Below are 15,701 nucleotides of genomic sequence, written 5' to 3'. Positions count from 1 at the left end.
TGGTCTAACCCTTTTGAGAAATAACTGCCAAAATGCCAAACGTGGGTGTCTGAACTGATGGTTCTCTCTCTTTCCCTCAAACTCCAGTGTTTGGAAAAGGAGAACACCAAGAGAAACAAACCAAAGAGCCAGTTCCCTACCCATACCGGAAGCCCACAGTGGAACTCTTTGTGAGTATGGCAATCCTGAACCATAGCCAGCGCCTGCAGCCCAAAGCCCACAGAAGGTTGGGGAGTTTGGGTCCACCAAGGAGGCTCTGATTTAGGCAGATGTCTCTTGGAGTTTGTGTTTCCAGAACTCAGTGTAGTTACATGGATTTTTTTTTAATGTCTATTTTTCACAGTTTGCTTTGTGAACTGTCATACCTTTTCAGTTGGGTTATTTATCATCGGTTTGTACTTAGAAAATAAGATATTGCCTGTTTATTTTTCTTTAAGAAAATCTTAGTGTATTTGATCTCATACCTCTGTGTTTAAATTTCAAAAACTTAGATTGCTAGGGAAAAATAACTTATTTTAGAAAGAATGTAAGACTGATTTAAAAAAAGAAAGAAAGAAAGAAAGAAAGAAAGAAAGAAAGAAAGAAAGAAAGAGAAAGAGAAAATCTAGACATCTGTAACTAAATCTTCATCCTACCATTTGACTTTGACCCTGGCAGTAAGAATGTGTGCATGCCTGAATCCTCATTCACGGAAGGGTGAAGATGCCATTTCGTTCTACCTCACCGAGGTTGACAACATCAAATAAGATGACGTGTCAAATAAAACAACCTAAAGAGACAGACGGGTGGTTAAATGGCAGTGCAAAAAAATCTAAAATGGAAATCTAAGCTTGGTTCTCCCACAGAGCCTTCAAAATGTCACCTGGTGTGAAACCCATAAAAATTTGGAGCATTTTTACCTATTTCTGGTCTCTGGCAGGACCTAGACACCATGGAGGAGAGCTCTGAGATAAAGGTGGAGGCTGGCACAGCCAGGACTTCCTGGATTCAGAGCTCCATGGCTGCTGGTGGGAAGAGAGTCAGCAAAGCCCTCAGCTACATCACAGGAGAGATGAAGGAATGTGGAGAGGGACTTAAAGGTACAGTCTGTGACATCAAACCGACTCAGGCCCCAAAGTGGTCACTTCACTCACCCCCTGCAAACATGCTGCAGGGCTTCTCTGTAGACCTGTCTGAGATCTCTTTCTGGGGCCTCTCAGAGAAGCTCTTTCTGCCATTAAAGCAGGGAGTCTCCTCAATATTTGTTTTTTGTGTTTTTTTAATTTTATTTTTCTTATTAGTTACATTTTGTTAACTCTGTGTCCCAGCTGTATCCGGCTCCTTCATTCCCTCCCCAACCCCACACTCCCTCCCTGGTCTCCTCCCTGCCCCTTTCCAAGTCCACTGATAGGGGAGGACCTCCTCCCCTTTCATTTGACCCTGTTTTCCTCAATATTTGTAACTGTGCTGTAAGGATGGGCAGGTGTGCAAGGTCTTGTTTCTCCATAGAAGGGTTCTGCTGGCCCAAAAATACCATCTAAGTAATGCAGACAAGCCCTGGCATTCTGAATCCAGCATTCAAGACAAATATCTGCTGAGTGGCTTAGGGAAACTGTATCTACAGGGCCAGCGCCTGCTCTCTAGAAATCCCACATTGCTTGGTTGGCTTGTGGGTTTCATACCCTCTGTGCAGCAAGAGAATTTTCTGGAAATTTTATGCCACTCTCATGGGAAGCAGAATTAGGCTCACGGTACGGGAAAACCAGCCTAGAGACTAGTGGAGGCTGACTCTGGCTAGCAATGGCTGGCAAGTGCTCTGGGCATTTGAATGCAGCCCTGGGTTCTTTGTTTAGCTTCTTCCCTGACGGATGAAAATTCATGCTGGTCCTCTGAAGATCCTCCCACCAATTGCCACCCAAGACCCGGGCCAGGCCTGACCTGCTCTGAGCATTTGCTGGCCTGTCATTTCAGACAAATCTCCAGTGTTCCAGTTTCTGGACTGGGTGCTCCGCGGCATGTCCCAGGTGATGTTCGTGAACAACCCTCTCAGCGGTGTCCTCATCACCCTTGGCCTCTTCGTGCAGAATCCCTGGTGGGCCATCTCCGGTTGCTTGGGCACTATCGTGTCCACCTTGACTGCCCTTGTCCTGAGCCAGGACAGGTAAGTCCCCAAGGCCCGGCCCTCTAGCATAAGGCCTAGGGGCCACTCCCTAGGAAGACTCCCCAGACTCCTCAGCACTATGGCACTCTTCCTTGAACAGTGAAGTGTAGAAGGGTGTCTTTGCTCTCTCCTCCCAAAGGGTAGCCTGCTTGAAGATGGGTTGTCGGGCCCCAAGTTAGAAAAGCATGACTCAGAAAAGCAGTTAAAAGTCACGGGAAGGCCCCTCGTCCACCAGCATGTGCTTGTGTCCTCAGGTCGGCCATTGCGGCGGGACTCCACGGCTACAATGGGGTGCTTGTGGGGCTCCTGATGGCTGTGTTCTCAGACAAGGGCAACTACTACTGGTGGCTGCTGCTCCCTGTCATCGCCATGTCTATGACTTGGTGAGTTTACTTCCGAAACTTATGCACATGCAAGTGCATTCGTGCTTGTGTGCCTGACGTGCTGTCGTGTCAGACAGCATGTCAATGGTTGAGATGAGAGGTTGACCCCCAGTATTGCTATTACTCTCCACCTCGTCTTCTGAGGAAAGGTCTCTCACTGAACCTGACCACTGCTTTAATGAGGCTAGCTGGCCAGAGGTCACTGGATCCCATGGAACCATAGTTATAGATGGTCGTGAGCTGCCATGTGTGTGCAGAGAATCAAGCCCAGGCCCTCTGCAAGAGCACTTTAGTCACTGATCCATCTCCCTAGACCCAATAAAAATACCCTTAAAAAGAAAAGAACTGGCCCTTTGCTACACTTGCCTGGCTCAGCCCCCAGCACGGGGGGTTACAGACACAAGCTGCCATGCCCAGCCTTTTACACGGGTACTGGGATCCAAACTCGGGTCCTGATGTTTGCTTCCTAACCCTACCTTTTAACTGCCACTTTACTTCCGTTTTAAAGTGCTTGTTTGGCATGAATGTCAGAAATACCCACAGGAGGCAGTTACTAACAAACTGCACGTGCCAGGTCACCCGTGTGCAGTACCTCCCCAGCTTATCCTGCTTTAAGATCACAAAGGCGGTTAGTCTTGCCTCACCGGAACATAAAGCAAGAACTTGCCGGCCACGTACAATAAGAACTGCAGAGTCCTACCAGTGTCTGGAAGTCTCATCCCTCCTGCCCTGCCAAGACATTCTCCTTCCCTTAGACTGCTGACCAGACAGAGACAATCTCTCGGGGTAGGCTGAAGGCCAGCCACGAGGCAGAGACCTTGCAGTACCAGGCTTCGCCCTCATTTCCAGAAAATGAAGGGTAGTCTGTCCATGAAATCGGAATCCTTGTCTACTCAAAATGTATTCATGACTGTAATTCTCTCCTTTTCTTCTCCAAAACTTTTCTCACTCCTCCTGCCTAGGGGATAGCGTTCTAGGACTCTTTGGGGAAACCCCAGGGCTCCCCTAAAAGGCACCTTTCTGAGGTTGAACCTTCCCTAGTATCTGTGTCCTGCTCAAGAAAGACCACGGAACAGCTGCCAGCAAGCTGCTTTTCTCTGGGGAAAGTAGGGTTCTTTGCTGCTGTGTGCTCTAGCGCCAAGACAAGCAGCACCTGACATGCATCTTTTGCTCGTTTCCTATACCAGCCCCATCCTTTCCAGTGCCCTGAGCACTGTCTTCAGCAAGTGGGACCTCCCCGTCTTCACTCTGCCCTTCAACATTGCCGTGACCCTGTACCTGGCAGCCACAGGCCACTACAACCTCTTCTTCCCCACAACGCTGCTGCAGCCTGTAGCCGCCACACCCAACATCACCTGGTCGGAAGTCCAAGTGCCTTTGGTAGGTATCATGAAAGAAGGAAGGACGGCATTTCTACAACTTGAGCGGCAAACTGAATTTACTCATTTTGTACATGAGAAACATAAGCAAATGATGGTTATTCACAATTACACAGAACAAGGCGTTCTACACATGTAGCCTGAGAGATACTGCCCTTGTCTCTTCAGAGCTAAAAGTTCTGTTTCTGGTCCCACCCCGTGATAACACAAAGAAAGCAGCCAAAGACAAGTTAAAAGACCCATCCAAGGTTCCACAGTAAATTAATGAAGAACAAAAGTCAAGGCTAGCACTCCCACCCCGACATGTGGCCTGGGCTCTTTGCTGCTTTCCTTTGTTGGAAAGCCTTTTGGATGTTCAAGCCCAGTCTTAAGATACCTATACGGTGTGTTTTCTTTCATTCATTGCACTGAGTCATTAAAGTACACCCAGCACGCCTCTACCCCCTGGCTTAGGAACTCACCGTGGCTTATTCTGTTCTCTCCATGAACCTTGCTCAAGTTTTAAAGCACACATTTTCCTCCATTACAAAACCTAGGTAGCAGAGATTCTCATCTTTTTAAAGTATTTAATTGTATAATGCTGACCTCTGGCAGCCTGCCAAGATAGTGAATTAGAAGCAATACTAAAAGTATTAAACTAGATGGGAAAATATGCTCATTAGGCTTCTTATCTAAGTATGAACTTTTTTCCCCCTAAGACCTCTTACTCTCCATTACATTAAAGGGCTTCCTGTTCCACTCTGTAGCTCAACCTGGGGCATCATTATTGGCAGTTTGTTGCCACAAAGCCATTTGGGCTTATTAAAGGGACTGTGAGAAGTAACGATGCCCAGTGCCTCTCCACATTCTGTGGCGTTGTCAATACACTGCAAATACACTGAGAGGTACCGCTATTCAGACAAGGCGACATTCCTGTCTTACCCTTGGCCATTGTTGTATGAGAGAGAGAGAGCCTCCGTGGGCCAGAGGCCAGAAAAGGGACCGAGTTGGTGAGTCACTCTGCTCAGAGCACCATGAAGCGATAACGTTAGAAAGCATAAACTACTGCTCATTATATTCTCAATTAAAATATTTTAGACTTTTATAGAAATGAAAAATGTTTAATAATCCTATATGAATAGTTTAGACCATCACCACCATCCCCAAAGATTAAGAAAATATCAATTTTTTTATCAGCCATTCTTGAGGAAATAACTTCCTGGGCTATGATAAGGACTTGTGTGTTAAGATTTCCAATTAAAACTTGTACTTTGTGTTAAAAAAAAAAAATGAGCAATGGATATCGGAAAGAGGAGCCAGAGATTCCATCAGTGTTGAACGACCACTGAGGAGACTCCCCACAGGGTACAACTAGGGGATAAAACAGCCATGTATCATTGCCTGTGTGTGTGTGTATGTATGTATATATATATATATATCCTGTCCAAAAAAAAAGTGTTGGTGAGGGGCTTTGATGCAGAGGTGTGAGCTGACTGTCTACTTCTAAACAAGCAAATGACCTTGTCATTCTACAGCTTCTGCGAGCCATCCCAGTTGGGATTGGCCAAGTGTACGGCTGTGACAACCCCTGGACTGGAGGCATCTTCCTCATAGCTCTATTCATATCATCACCTCTCATTTGCTTGCATGCTGCCATTGGATCCACCATAGGGATGTTAGCAGGTCTGTGTCATCACGTTTAATGTCATCCTCTTTAATGAGCTATGGGGGGTTAGGAAAATGATGACCATCTCTCACATCACACCTTGCTGAATCCTGGAAACTTCCTCTTCCCCTCATGCCCATTTTCTGCACTTTCTGTGCTAGCGTCCTCAAGAAAGACTGTACATTAACATTTAACCCTTGGGATGAGTGTAAAGTCTGAGAAAGCTTTAGCCAGATATAGTTAAGGGTGGTCTCCAATGACAAAATGGAGGGTGTGGATCACAGCTGAAGTTTCTTCTGTGTGTGGTGAAGAGAGGACATTCTCTGCACTGTTTAAATCAGACCCATACTCCAAAGGTCTCTTCCCCTCCCAACAGGTCAGCCCCCTAGCCTTCTTACAGGTCTGTCCCTTTATTTTCTTTAGATGGATTGTCACTGAATAAAATTGAAATTCCTCTTTGTGAAAACCTGACAGTGATGATGTCCGATTCTGGCTTGAGGACTGGGGTGTGTTTCTGGAAGGCAGAGGAGCCCTGTAGAATACTCACCGCCTGTGCTTTCCCTCCCCCAGCACTCAGCATCGCCACACCATTTGACTCCATCTACTTTGGCCTGTGTGGCTTCAACAGCACGCTAGCCTGCATTGCCATCGGAGGCATGTTCTATGTCATCACCTGGCAGACCCACCTGCTTGCCATTGCCTGTGGTAGGTACCACTCATAGAACCCCCTCCTGGCCACGGAAAAGACCTGTGCAGACCCCTGCAGAGAAAGCTGCCGCTCCCCCAAGGATAAAAGGCTTTAAAAAGCTTTTGGTTGGTACTGTCCTTTGTGTCTTCAACTCTTTTCATGGCACACCTGATGACTGGCCACTTGGAGGCAGAGATGATTTTGTTGTTGTTCCTCAGAGGCAGTCTCCTGGAACTGCTGCTCTCCTGGCTGTGATGGAGCCGGGAGAACAGCTCTCCAGTGTTAACCCTGGGCAACACACACCTTGCACGGTGGCCAGAGCTAAGCGTCAGGCATTGACTGTACCCCCTTCGGTTGAACGCCTTTGCATATTTGTTCACCATCGCAGGAAGTTAGGATGATGGCCATAGCTCAGCAGATTTATGTATTCTCAACCTATATATTCTCTATCCGCCTTTATTCTTTCATGTTCTACGAATGGAAACAAATAAAACTCTTTTTGACCAAAATATTTAAAACAGAGCTTCTATTTCAGTATAGCCATGGATGCTAAAATGTTGCCAAATAAGGTTCTAGAGAATAAGTTTACAATAAAAAAAAAATTATAGTATTTTTCCTAATACAGAGAAGCTTCCTGAGCCATATACAGTCACATATTTGTTTCTTTAACACAATTTGAAGGGACACTTTCATTTTATGACCACCACTGCAAAGATGGGAGAACTGAATTCTAAAGGGTAAAGCTGGAGGCTTTTTTTTTTCTATCTTCTTAAAAAGTATTTACTGACAGGAGCTCCACAAGGACAGCAACAGAACCAAAAACTCTGGGCAAAGGGGTCTTTTCTGAGACTGATACTCTAAACAAGGACCATTCATGGGGATAACCTAGAACCCTTGCACAGATGTAGCCCATGGTAGCTCAGTATCCAAATGGGTTCCCTAGTAAGGGGAACAGGGACTGTCTCTAACTTGAACTTGGGGGCTGGCTCTTTGATCACCTCTACTTGGGGTGGGGATAGGGGGCAGCCTTCCCAGGCCACAGAGGAAGACAATGCAGCCAGTCCTGATGAGACCTGCTAGGCTAGGATCAGATGGAAAGTCTGTATTATTATTATTATTATTATTATTATTATTATTATTATTATTATCACTCTCTGCAAGGGACATACCCAAGAACAGGGCTAGGACAGCATGACAGAGGTAAGGCAGCTTAGATGGTGCCCAAGGTCAGGGTCATACAGGTGATGACTGACAGATTGCAGGTGCCTCCCTCACCATCTCCAGTGCCGATCTTGTCAAAGAAGTTAAGTGGCTCTGTGTCATATGTGACCCAGTGGTTCTCAGCCAGGGACATTTTAGCAGTGTCTGATAACGCTTTCATTTGTCACACCTGCTCTTAGCATCCTGTCTGGGGTAGTATTAAATATCCCATAGTGCACAGGAGAGACCTGACCCATCGCAGACTGCCTTTGCTACTACAGCTGTGAGACGTGGTACATGGCTTCTCATTTCCTCCCCTTACAATCCTGCAGTATGTGGACATTGTTCCTGTCCCCATTTCGCAGATGGGAAACTAAAGCTAAAATGAACAAAACAAATTGCCCAGCCAGGTTTGTAAAAGCGTGCTCTTAACATGGCTTCCGCTCTTTCCCATAGCCATTTCTCCCACATCAGGGGAAAGGCCCAGAGAAGTAAAGCCTTTTCCGGTAATCACACAGGCCATGGTGGGTTAGACGGGCACGGAGGAAGATTTCTTCCACCGCAGTCCATTCCACCACTTCCCCAGGACAGATTACTCTGCACACACACCTGACAGGCTACAATTTCGGATTCTTCTCTTTATGTTCGACCTCTGACCTCTGCAGTTTTGTGACTGCAAGTGAGCACACACGAGGCTTTTGGGAAATCTTGATATAATGGATCCAAGTTTGACTAAAATAACAGTGGGGCCGAGGGAGCATAGGAATGAATCCTTTGGCTGTGGAGCCCAGGGATCAAGGGGGCAGTTGGGTAGGGCTAGGCTCAGGAAGGCCGCTCTCTGAACCTCTGCTCTTCACAAGCCAAGGCTGGAGCTGCCTGCGGATCATACAACTCCCCTATATTCTGGGGGGGTCTGTGGTACCTGGATTGGCCCCTCTACTGTACTCTTTCTAACCTCATAACATCCTGAGAAGCTGCAGTTCACAGCAGTTAAGAGCTCACCCTTAGAACTAGATGGTCAGGGCTCTGCCGCTGTCCGACACAACCCTAGGCAGTCACCTCAGATCGCAGCGTCTGACACAAGAGGTTCTCACTTTGTGGGACTACTGACAAGGTGAAGGCAGATGAGTGACTGATGCAGGAAGAGTTATCTAGGAAGAGCCTGAGAGATGCCATCCTGGGTACCTATAGTCAAGGAAAGGGTGTCGGGGACTCCGGGTCTTCTAGGGGAAGCAGGCTGCAAGGTGGGACACAGGAAACTGTCGCCTGCTGCAGACTCTGTGTCATATCATCTGTCCCTTAACCTCTTCTGCTTTGTCATCTCAGATCCTTACCTCGAAACAGTGGGCTTCAACTCCTAGCCATGGGGAGCACTGTTATTATTTAATCTGTCTGGTCTTGTTTTGGTTTTATTTATTTGTGTTGTTGTTGGGGGGGGTTGTTTTTTGGTTTTGGTTTTTGTTGTTTTGGGGTGCGTGTGAGTGACAGAGAGAAAGGAGAGTTTGGAGAGAGAGAGAGAGAGAAGGAAGAGAGAGAGAGAGAACACTGCTTAACGAGAAGGAATGCTAAAGAATATGGCTGGTGTTGCCCCTGGCTGGGCATACAGTAACTCTAAGAAAAGTTAGCTATTCTTAGTATTTTAGGGGCAACTGGGACAGTCTCTTTTGAGAATGGGCCCAAAAGCAAAGCCCAGTCATGTTGGTCCATTTTATTGCCTTCCTTTTCCTCCCAGTGCTTGGTTCTCCCCAGGAGTCAACATGTTCGTGGCCTTCCCTGCACAGCCCAAAACACAAAGCCTTTGGCAGGTTTGATGTCCCCAGACTTACAGGATGCTGTTTCTCCTGGAACCCCATGTTATGCTAACAGCTCCCAATGGAATATCCCAACAGGGAATTCCGAGGCTCACTTGCTTTTGCTTCACTGTAAAATTTTCATTTCTGGTCGATACTATTACATGTTCCTTTACTGGAAAGGATGGTGATGGGACCCAAGAGAACTGTCACAGCTAAATGCTGGCCCTTTTTAACAAAGTTCATCTGCTATCTTAGCTGTGCTGGCATTTCCGTGGAATTTAATGCTTTTTAAAGCCTCAAGGCAACAGGAATGAAACTCAGTTTGGGTGAGAGATGCCATCTGAGACATAAAATTAATGAGGAGGGAATATGGAGATGAAGCTGAGCTGCTGTTGCATCTCACTAAGCTACTTGTGCTTGGTTCTTTTTCTAGCACTGTTCGCAGCCTACCTGGGTGCCGCCCTGGCCAACATGCTGTCTGTGGTAAGTCACGTGGGCCACAAACCTCATGCCACCTCCACTTTCCAAATGCTGCATTAAGCCCTCGGTTCTTTGGCTAACATCCTGCTACCCACCTGAATACTGCCAAGAAGGAACTGGGTCTCAATAACTTTTGTGTCAACTCTGGGTGAATCAAATCCATCACCAGAAGACAGTGGAGCACTATGAAGAGTAAACCTTTCAAATATAACTCTATTCTAGTCTGCTATCCTACAGAACTAATTTTAAATCTTTATTATTTAACTTGTGCACATGTGTAAATTATCTGCCCGCCTGGCTTATGGACAGCATACATCTGTATCCCTTAGCAACTAGCATGGTTCATGGAGAGCTCTGGTCCCTGGCAATGGCTTCAGAGAACAGAGACCTGTGATCTAGTCATCCAAAGCGAATCCTAAGCTTATGGGCACAAATTGTTCCCAGAACCTCTTCTTTGCCTTGGGCCCAGTTTAGGATGGTGTGCAAAGCAGGAGCTGCCACTTGGCTCAAACAGGCCCAGCACAGAGTGAGTGCTCAGGGCTTACCTAATGAATCAATCCATCCGAACCCACCAAAGAGTACAAGCACTACTTCACATGGGCAACTGTTACTCAACTTGGAGTAGCGATCTGAATATCCCAAGAAGTCAAGTTTCGCCACCCATTCTTGAAAAGTGAACTTAAAACAACCAAATTAATAATAATAATAATAATAAACAGGAAAAGGAAATGTGTTCAAGAGATCACATCCAAAGACCTTCTAGGTCTCTGTGATCTGGCTGGAATACAAACATGCCTTTAATTCAGGAGACAGAGACAAGCAGATCTGAGTTTCAGGTAAAGAAAAGCTCAGATCCAAGCATAGTGGTACTTGCCTTTAATCTCAAACAATGAAGATAAAGATAGTTTGTAGAAGAAAGCACCCATGTTTGAAAGTGATATCTAGTTGAGTGGCAGAAGCCATGACGAATCAGAGAAAGACTTGACAGAATAAGATATGGCCAACTCTCACAAGAAGAAAGAGGAAAGGGAAGGTGCTTAAGGGGCAATGCAGAGAGGGAGGAGGCAGTTTTTACCAGGACAGTAATGGAGAGACAGGTTGCAAAGAAAGAACACAGGTGAAGATGGAACGAGCCAGAGAATGAGAAGGAGCCAGAAGATTAGAGCTGATTGCTGGAGTTAGAGGCCAAACAGAGCAACTCAGAGGCCAAGAAAAAAGCCAGATCGAATAAGTTAGCTGGGAGAGGAGTTTGAGCCAGAACAGCTGAATTGCACCAGGCATCCCAGAACTCAGAAAGAACAAGAAAGAGTAAGCTTATTCAGCATTAAGTCTCAGAAGCCGAAAACACTCTAGGCCTAGCTTGGATTGTATGGAGGCTAGAAACTTCCAGGACTAGGCCTAGGTTAGCAGAAGAAGGCAGTAACCTCTGAGACAACAATTGAACCAGGAGAATAAAAGTTCCTTTTACACTCAAGCGCATCTTCTTTAGATCCTAAAGATGAAATGAGAGTTTAAAGAGGGCTGGTGCTATACACATGTATAAACAGTCACTACTGAACCATCATTGTCTGGGCTTTAGCCTCATCTGGTAAGATGATGTAACAAGTTGTAAATCTCTCCTGAAGACCAGACCACACCCCCATCTCCATCCTGACATCTTATCCAGAATGAGACTCTTGGGGACATTTCCATTTCTTGAGATCTGTTCTTTCAATATCCCAGTAGATTGGCAGTCACAGGTATCTCTTTAGGGTATATTCAGTTCTACCAGGCTGGTTACCCACGCAGAAAAAGTCACAGCTACAACGTCTGGATTAGACATTCTATACAACACCTGCCTAGGTTCATCCTTCAGCTCTATCGAAAAAGAGGGTGAGGCTTAGCATCAGAAGTCAAATCAGCCTTCCTGATACTGTCCTGTCTCTGTCTGTGGACTGAGTCCCTCTGATGCCTCCATCACACGCTGTGTGTGCCTTCACTACGACACTTGACACATATCATTTGTGACAACTTTAACACTCATGAGTCCTCGTTCAGCTCAGCACAGGTACTGCACCAGAACAGGGCCCTTCCATATCTGAGTCTTAACCTTAGAGTTCTACAACAAGGGGAAAAATGGAAGAGAGCAATACTGAGGGAATGAGGCCCTAAAGGAACGAGCACACACAGCAGGGGATGCTAGAACTGAGGCAAGGGAGCCTCAGAAACACTGAGACAAGAAGATAGATTATGACCTAGCAGGGGCCCATCTGCCCTAGGCTTTCGACATCAGTTCTGGCACCAACATTACCTGACCCATCATTCAGTAAGCATGCCATGTGCCTGCCTGCCTTGGATAGGTCCCTAGAGGAGATACAGGAAGTTGTTCCTCAGATGTAGGTGTTCACAGTGCTGAATGGCCTTCCTCTTGACACTGAGAGGTTATAGACTATGCTATTCCATGTAGACATTCTTCCAAACAAACAAAAAAAGTTGACTTGCTCTGCTGCTGATGGTCAAGGATACAAAAAAAAAAAAAAATTAAAGCAGCTATCAACAATATCCAACTTCATTGAGGAGCACAGTCTAAAGCATTGAGGTACATTCATAAACCCATTCAATGTCTCCTCAGAAAAGCCCTATGAGCCACTATTCTTTGCCTTTCTTTAGCTGGCATATGTGCATGCAAGTCCTGGCCTTCCACAATGCTGCTATCTGCTTGATAATAATGACTGTGCCCTGAGGACTGTTGATTGGGTACTTGGCATGCACTGAGCAACAGCTCTCTGAGTAGGTAGCAGGTCTCGGAAAGATTAAAAAACTATAATAAGATAATCAGAGCTGAGATTTGTCTAGCATTGCAGCTTCAATGGATGCTTCCCAAAACACTTTATTGCATCTTATTAGAGCTTTGGGAAGACTTGTTGAGTGGAATTCATCACTCTTAGATAAGCCTTACAGCCTGAGTTCTGGTGCTCCTCTGATGGTTCCAAGTCTTGCTAACAGTGTGGCCTTTGGACTTCCACAGGACCAGCAGTGTTTGCCCCCTGGCACCACCTGAGGCTTCTATTGATTACAGTAAAATGCTTGATCTGCCTCACAAGTGCATTTGCAGGCTCTCTGCAAACCATTCGCTCAGCTCTCTCAGCTGAGGAATGGGGAAAGTATTAATTGTTGCAGAGTGCCTCCGGGAATACAAGACAGGGCAACATGATGAGAAATAAGTGTGGCCGAGGGAGAACCTTCAAGAAGAGAACCTAACATTCACCTCCCTCTACAAGGACAAACCTACCACCCCTCTGCCTCTCTCCATATCATTTTTATTGTGTCTCTGTAAAAGATTTCTGTTTCTAAAAAGATGACAGTTTCTAAGTGCCATCTACCACCACTTGGTTCTCTAGTTCTTTCAAATCAAGAGCCCTATAGAGACCGCCTCTATGTCTTTTAACTCACATTCTCAAAAGAGAGATTCTATTGGCTCATGCCACATGCCTGTTTGGAATCTGGTGCCTATCTTTAGTCCAATCAACTACAGCCATGTTATTTGCTACAAAATGGCTGCCAAATGCATTCTGTCAAAGGAAGCTGATTGAAGAAGGTATAGAATGCCCATAGTTTCTAGACCTGGAAGTACAGACTGGCCAGGTTCCCCAAGACAACACAAGTCTTGTACATCAGATCACACTGACAACTCTTAAAGTTTTAACGGCTGTATTTTGGAAGGCGTGCTTACCTGTCACAGTATAAGCTAACGGCCTGGTTTCATTATATTGGCTATCAGGTATTACCCTCACCAATCAGCCCTTCCTTTAAGTGGGGCTGCAGGTGGCCAAAACAGTCTAGTTAAGCATTCACATCTGATATAACAAGTTTCTCTTCTCTCCTCTCCCTCCAGTTTGGATTACCACCCTGCACCTGGCCCTTCTGCCTCTCAGCGCTCATCTTCCTTCTCCTTACAACCAACAACCCTGCCATCTACAAGCTCCCGCTCAGCAAAGTCACCTACCCAGAGGCCAACCGCATCTACTTCCTGTCCCAGGAGAAGAACAGAAGGGCATCAACCATAACAAAGTACCAGGCCTACGATGTCTCCTAAACTGTCCTTTCTAAATCATGCTACATACATGCAGTCTCCAGCACACGGGTCTGCACCCCATGCTAAGGTCACTCAACATCCCTTCTGTCTGATATGTATGTGGTCACTAGTTGGAAGCCTCAGTAAGATGCGCAGGACTCATCAAAGCCATGCTAGCTTAGACTAAATACCCACTGATGGCTCTCTGGGAACTCTCTTCACGGGAAACTTGCTAATCACCCCTTTCACTTATTTAGTGGAGCAAAGCATGATGCCAGGAAATCCTCATTAGTCTGCAAGGTAAGAGGGCCTGGTCCTTACCCTGCTCTGCTACTAATGAGTTCCAACAGTTTCAGGCCAGTCCTCTTCCCCCTTCCCCATGTCAGCCATGGGTTTCTTTACGACGAGGAGGAACTCCAAAGTCCTTCTACCTCCGAGATGTTTCTTTGCTATCTCCTATATCTCCCATATACTAATCAACTCAGCATGGCCAGCAAGCAATTGTCCTGAGTTGAGTTACTTAGAGAAGGTTCCCAGAGGACAGAGAGGAAAGTGTTAGTGTCCTCTGGAAGTTTATTTTTAGACATAGGAGATGCTTTCCAGACTTGGGGCTAGACACCTGAATTCATTGAAAATGCCAATGCACCTTCTCTGCGCCACAGGAATATCTCAGAAACATCATAAGGTAAACATTGATCTCTTCCAACAGCCAAATCATAGTGTAAACAAACATCTTTGCCTGTGTAATATTCAAAATCATAATCTCATTAAACTTGAAATTTGCAAGTTGATCTCTGGGTTTTTTTAAAACAGGGCTTACCTGCCCATTCATATAGAGTCCACCAGGGGAGCTTTCATACCCAGGCATGTGTCTGGAAAGAGAACAGGATTAAGGAAGACCTAGAAAGCAGCTGACTTTCCTGTGGAGAGCTACACATAAATGGCCATGCGCACTGTGCCCTGCGGTGTTGGTGCACATCAAACTCACATCACCTTTCAGCACACAGTCTTGGAGCCTTGGGCACCAAGATTGCTAGCCCAGCCCTTCTTGAACGGCCAGCCATGTCTTGCTTAGTAACTCTGAGTGTGCCTCCTACTGTGCCCTTAAGTTACAGTCATCCTTCATAGAAAGCCACTCAGCCCAACATTTCAGCCCTTCTCCAGAGGTGGAAGAAGCTCTTCTAACAAGAGTGAGACCTCCACACCTCTAGTTCAGCATGGTGAGGTGCCAAGATAGCAAGGGAGTCAGGGGCTGTAGGGATGGCTCAGCCAGGAAAGTCCTTGTTACACAAACGAGGGTCTGGGCCTCGAACCGAACACACGTATAAAAAGCTAGACTCGATGGTGTGCACCTGCAGTCTTAGCCATAGGGAGGCAGAGAAGGGCAGATTCCAAGAGCTGGCAGTCCATCGAGTCTTGCCACGTTGGTGGTGCTCAACTTTGACTTCTGGCCTCCATGTGCACCCAGTCACACACTTGTGACATACATGCGTGGCACGGAAGGGCGGCAGGAAAAAACAAGAAAACAGATTTATAAGTGCAGGTTTAAGGAAGAACTACATTTTATCATAATCCATTTTTTTTTACATTTTTTTATGGAGGCCTATAAATTTCTATTTCATTTCTCTGTATGCCAGCAGTCCCAGCCATCTTTTACCACCAGCCCAAGAGCACGGAGATGTATATTTCTCTTCCAGACCCAATCCAACCCTTTATGACTCTTCCAGGAAAATAGAGCACTCCTCCAAGCAGAAAAGTCCTTCACATAGGAAAAGGAAATGACTCACACTCCAGAGCTACCTCTGAGTTTGTGATCACACCTTGAGGCCACGAAGGTCCCAGGCTGTATTTTAATGACCATGGAATTATGGTTCTCTAAGGATCAAGCATTCGGGAATTTTGCCCAAAGGCTGTTTATGCTTGAAGCTTACTCAGCTGC

General features: G+C 46.1%; 1 protein-coding gene across 1 annotated transcript in view; it reads left to right on the top strand.

Moving 5' to 3' along the window:
* Slc14a2 (solute carrier family 14 member 2) overlaps window positions 1–13,783 on the top strand; it is a 58,225-nt gene extending 44,442 nt beyond the window's left edge. The window contains exons 11-19 of the mRNA XM_055622737.1: window positions 88–170; window positions 920–1,079; window positions 1,951–2,140; window positions 2,395–2,523; window positions 3,711–3,903; window positions 5,417–5,564; window positions 6,118–6,252; window positions 9,662–9,711; window positions 13,583–13,783. Coding sequence (XP_055478712.1) covers window positions 88–170; window positions 920–1,079; window positions 1,951–2,140; window positions 2,395–2,523; window positions 3,711–3,903; window positions 5,417–5,564; window positions 6,118–6,252; window positions 9,662–9,711; window positions 13,583–13,783 — 1,289 coding nt within the window. The remainder of the gene's footprint in view (window positions 1–87; window positions 171–919; window positions 1,080–1,950; window positions 2,141–2,394; window positions 2,524–3,710; window positions 3,904–5,416; window positions 5,565–6,117; window positions 6,253–9,661; window positions 9,712–13,582) is intronic.
* The last annotated feature ends 1,918 nt before the right edge of the window (window positions 13,784–15,701 follow it).

Source organism: Psammomys obesus, unplaced genomic scaffold, assembly GCF_907164565.1.
Source record: "Psammomys obesus unplaced genomic scaffold, mPsaObe1.curated_primary_1811, whole genome shotgun sequence".
Lineage (NCBI taxonomy): Eukaryota > Metazoa > Chordata > Mammalia > Rodentia > Muridae > Psammomys > Psammomys obesus.
This window is presented reverse-complemented; position numbering and strand designations above follow the sequence as displayed.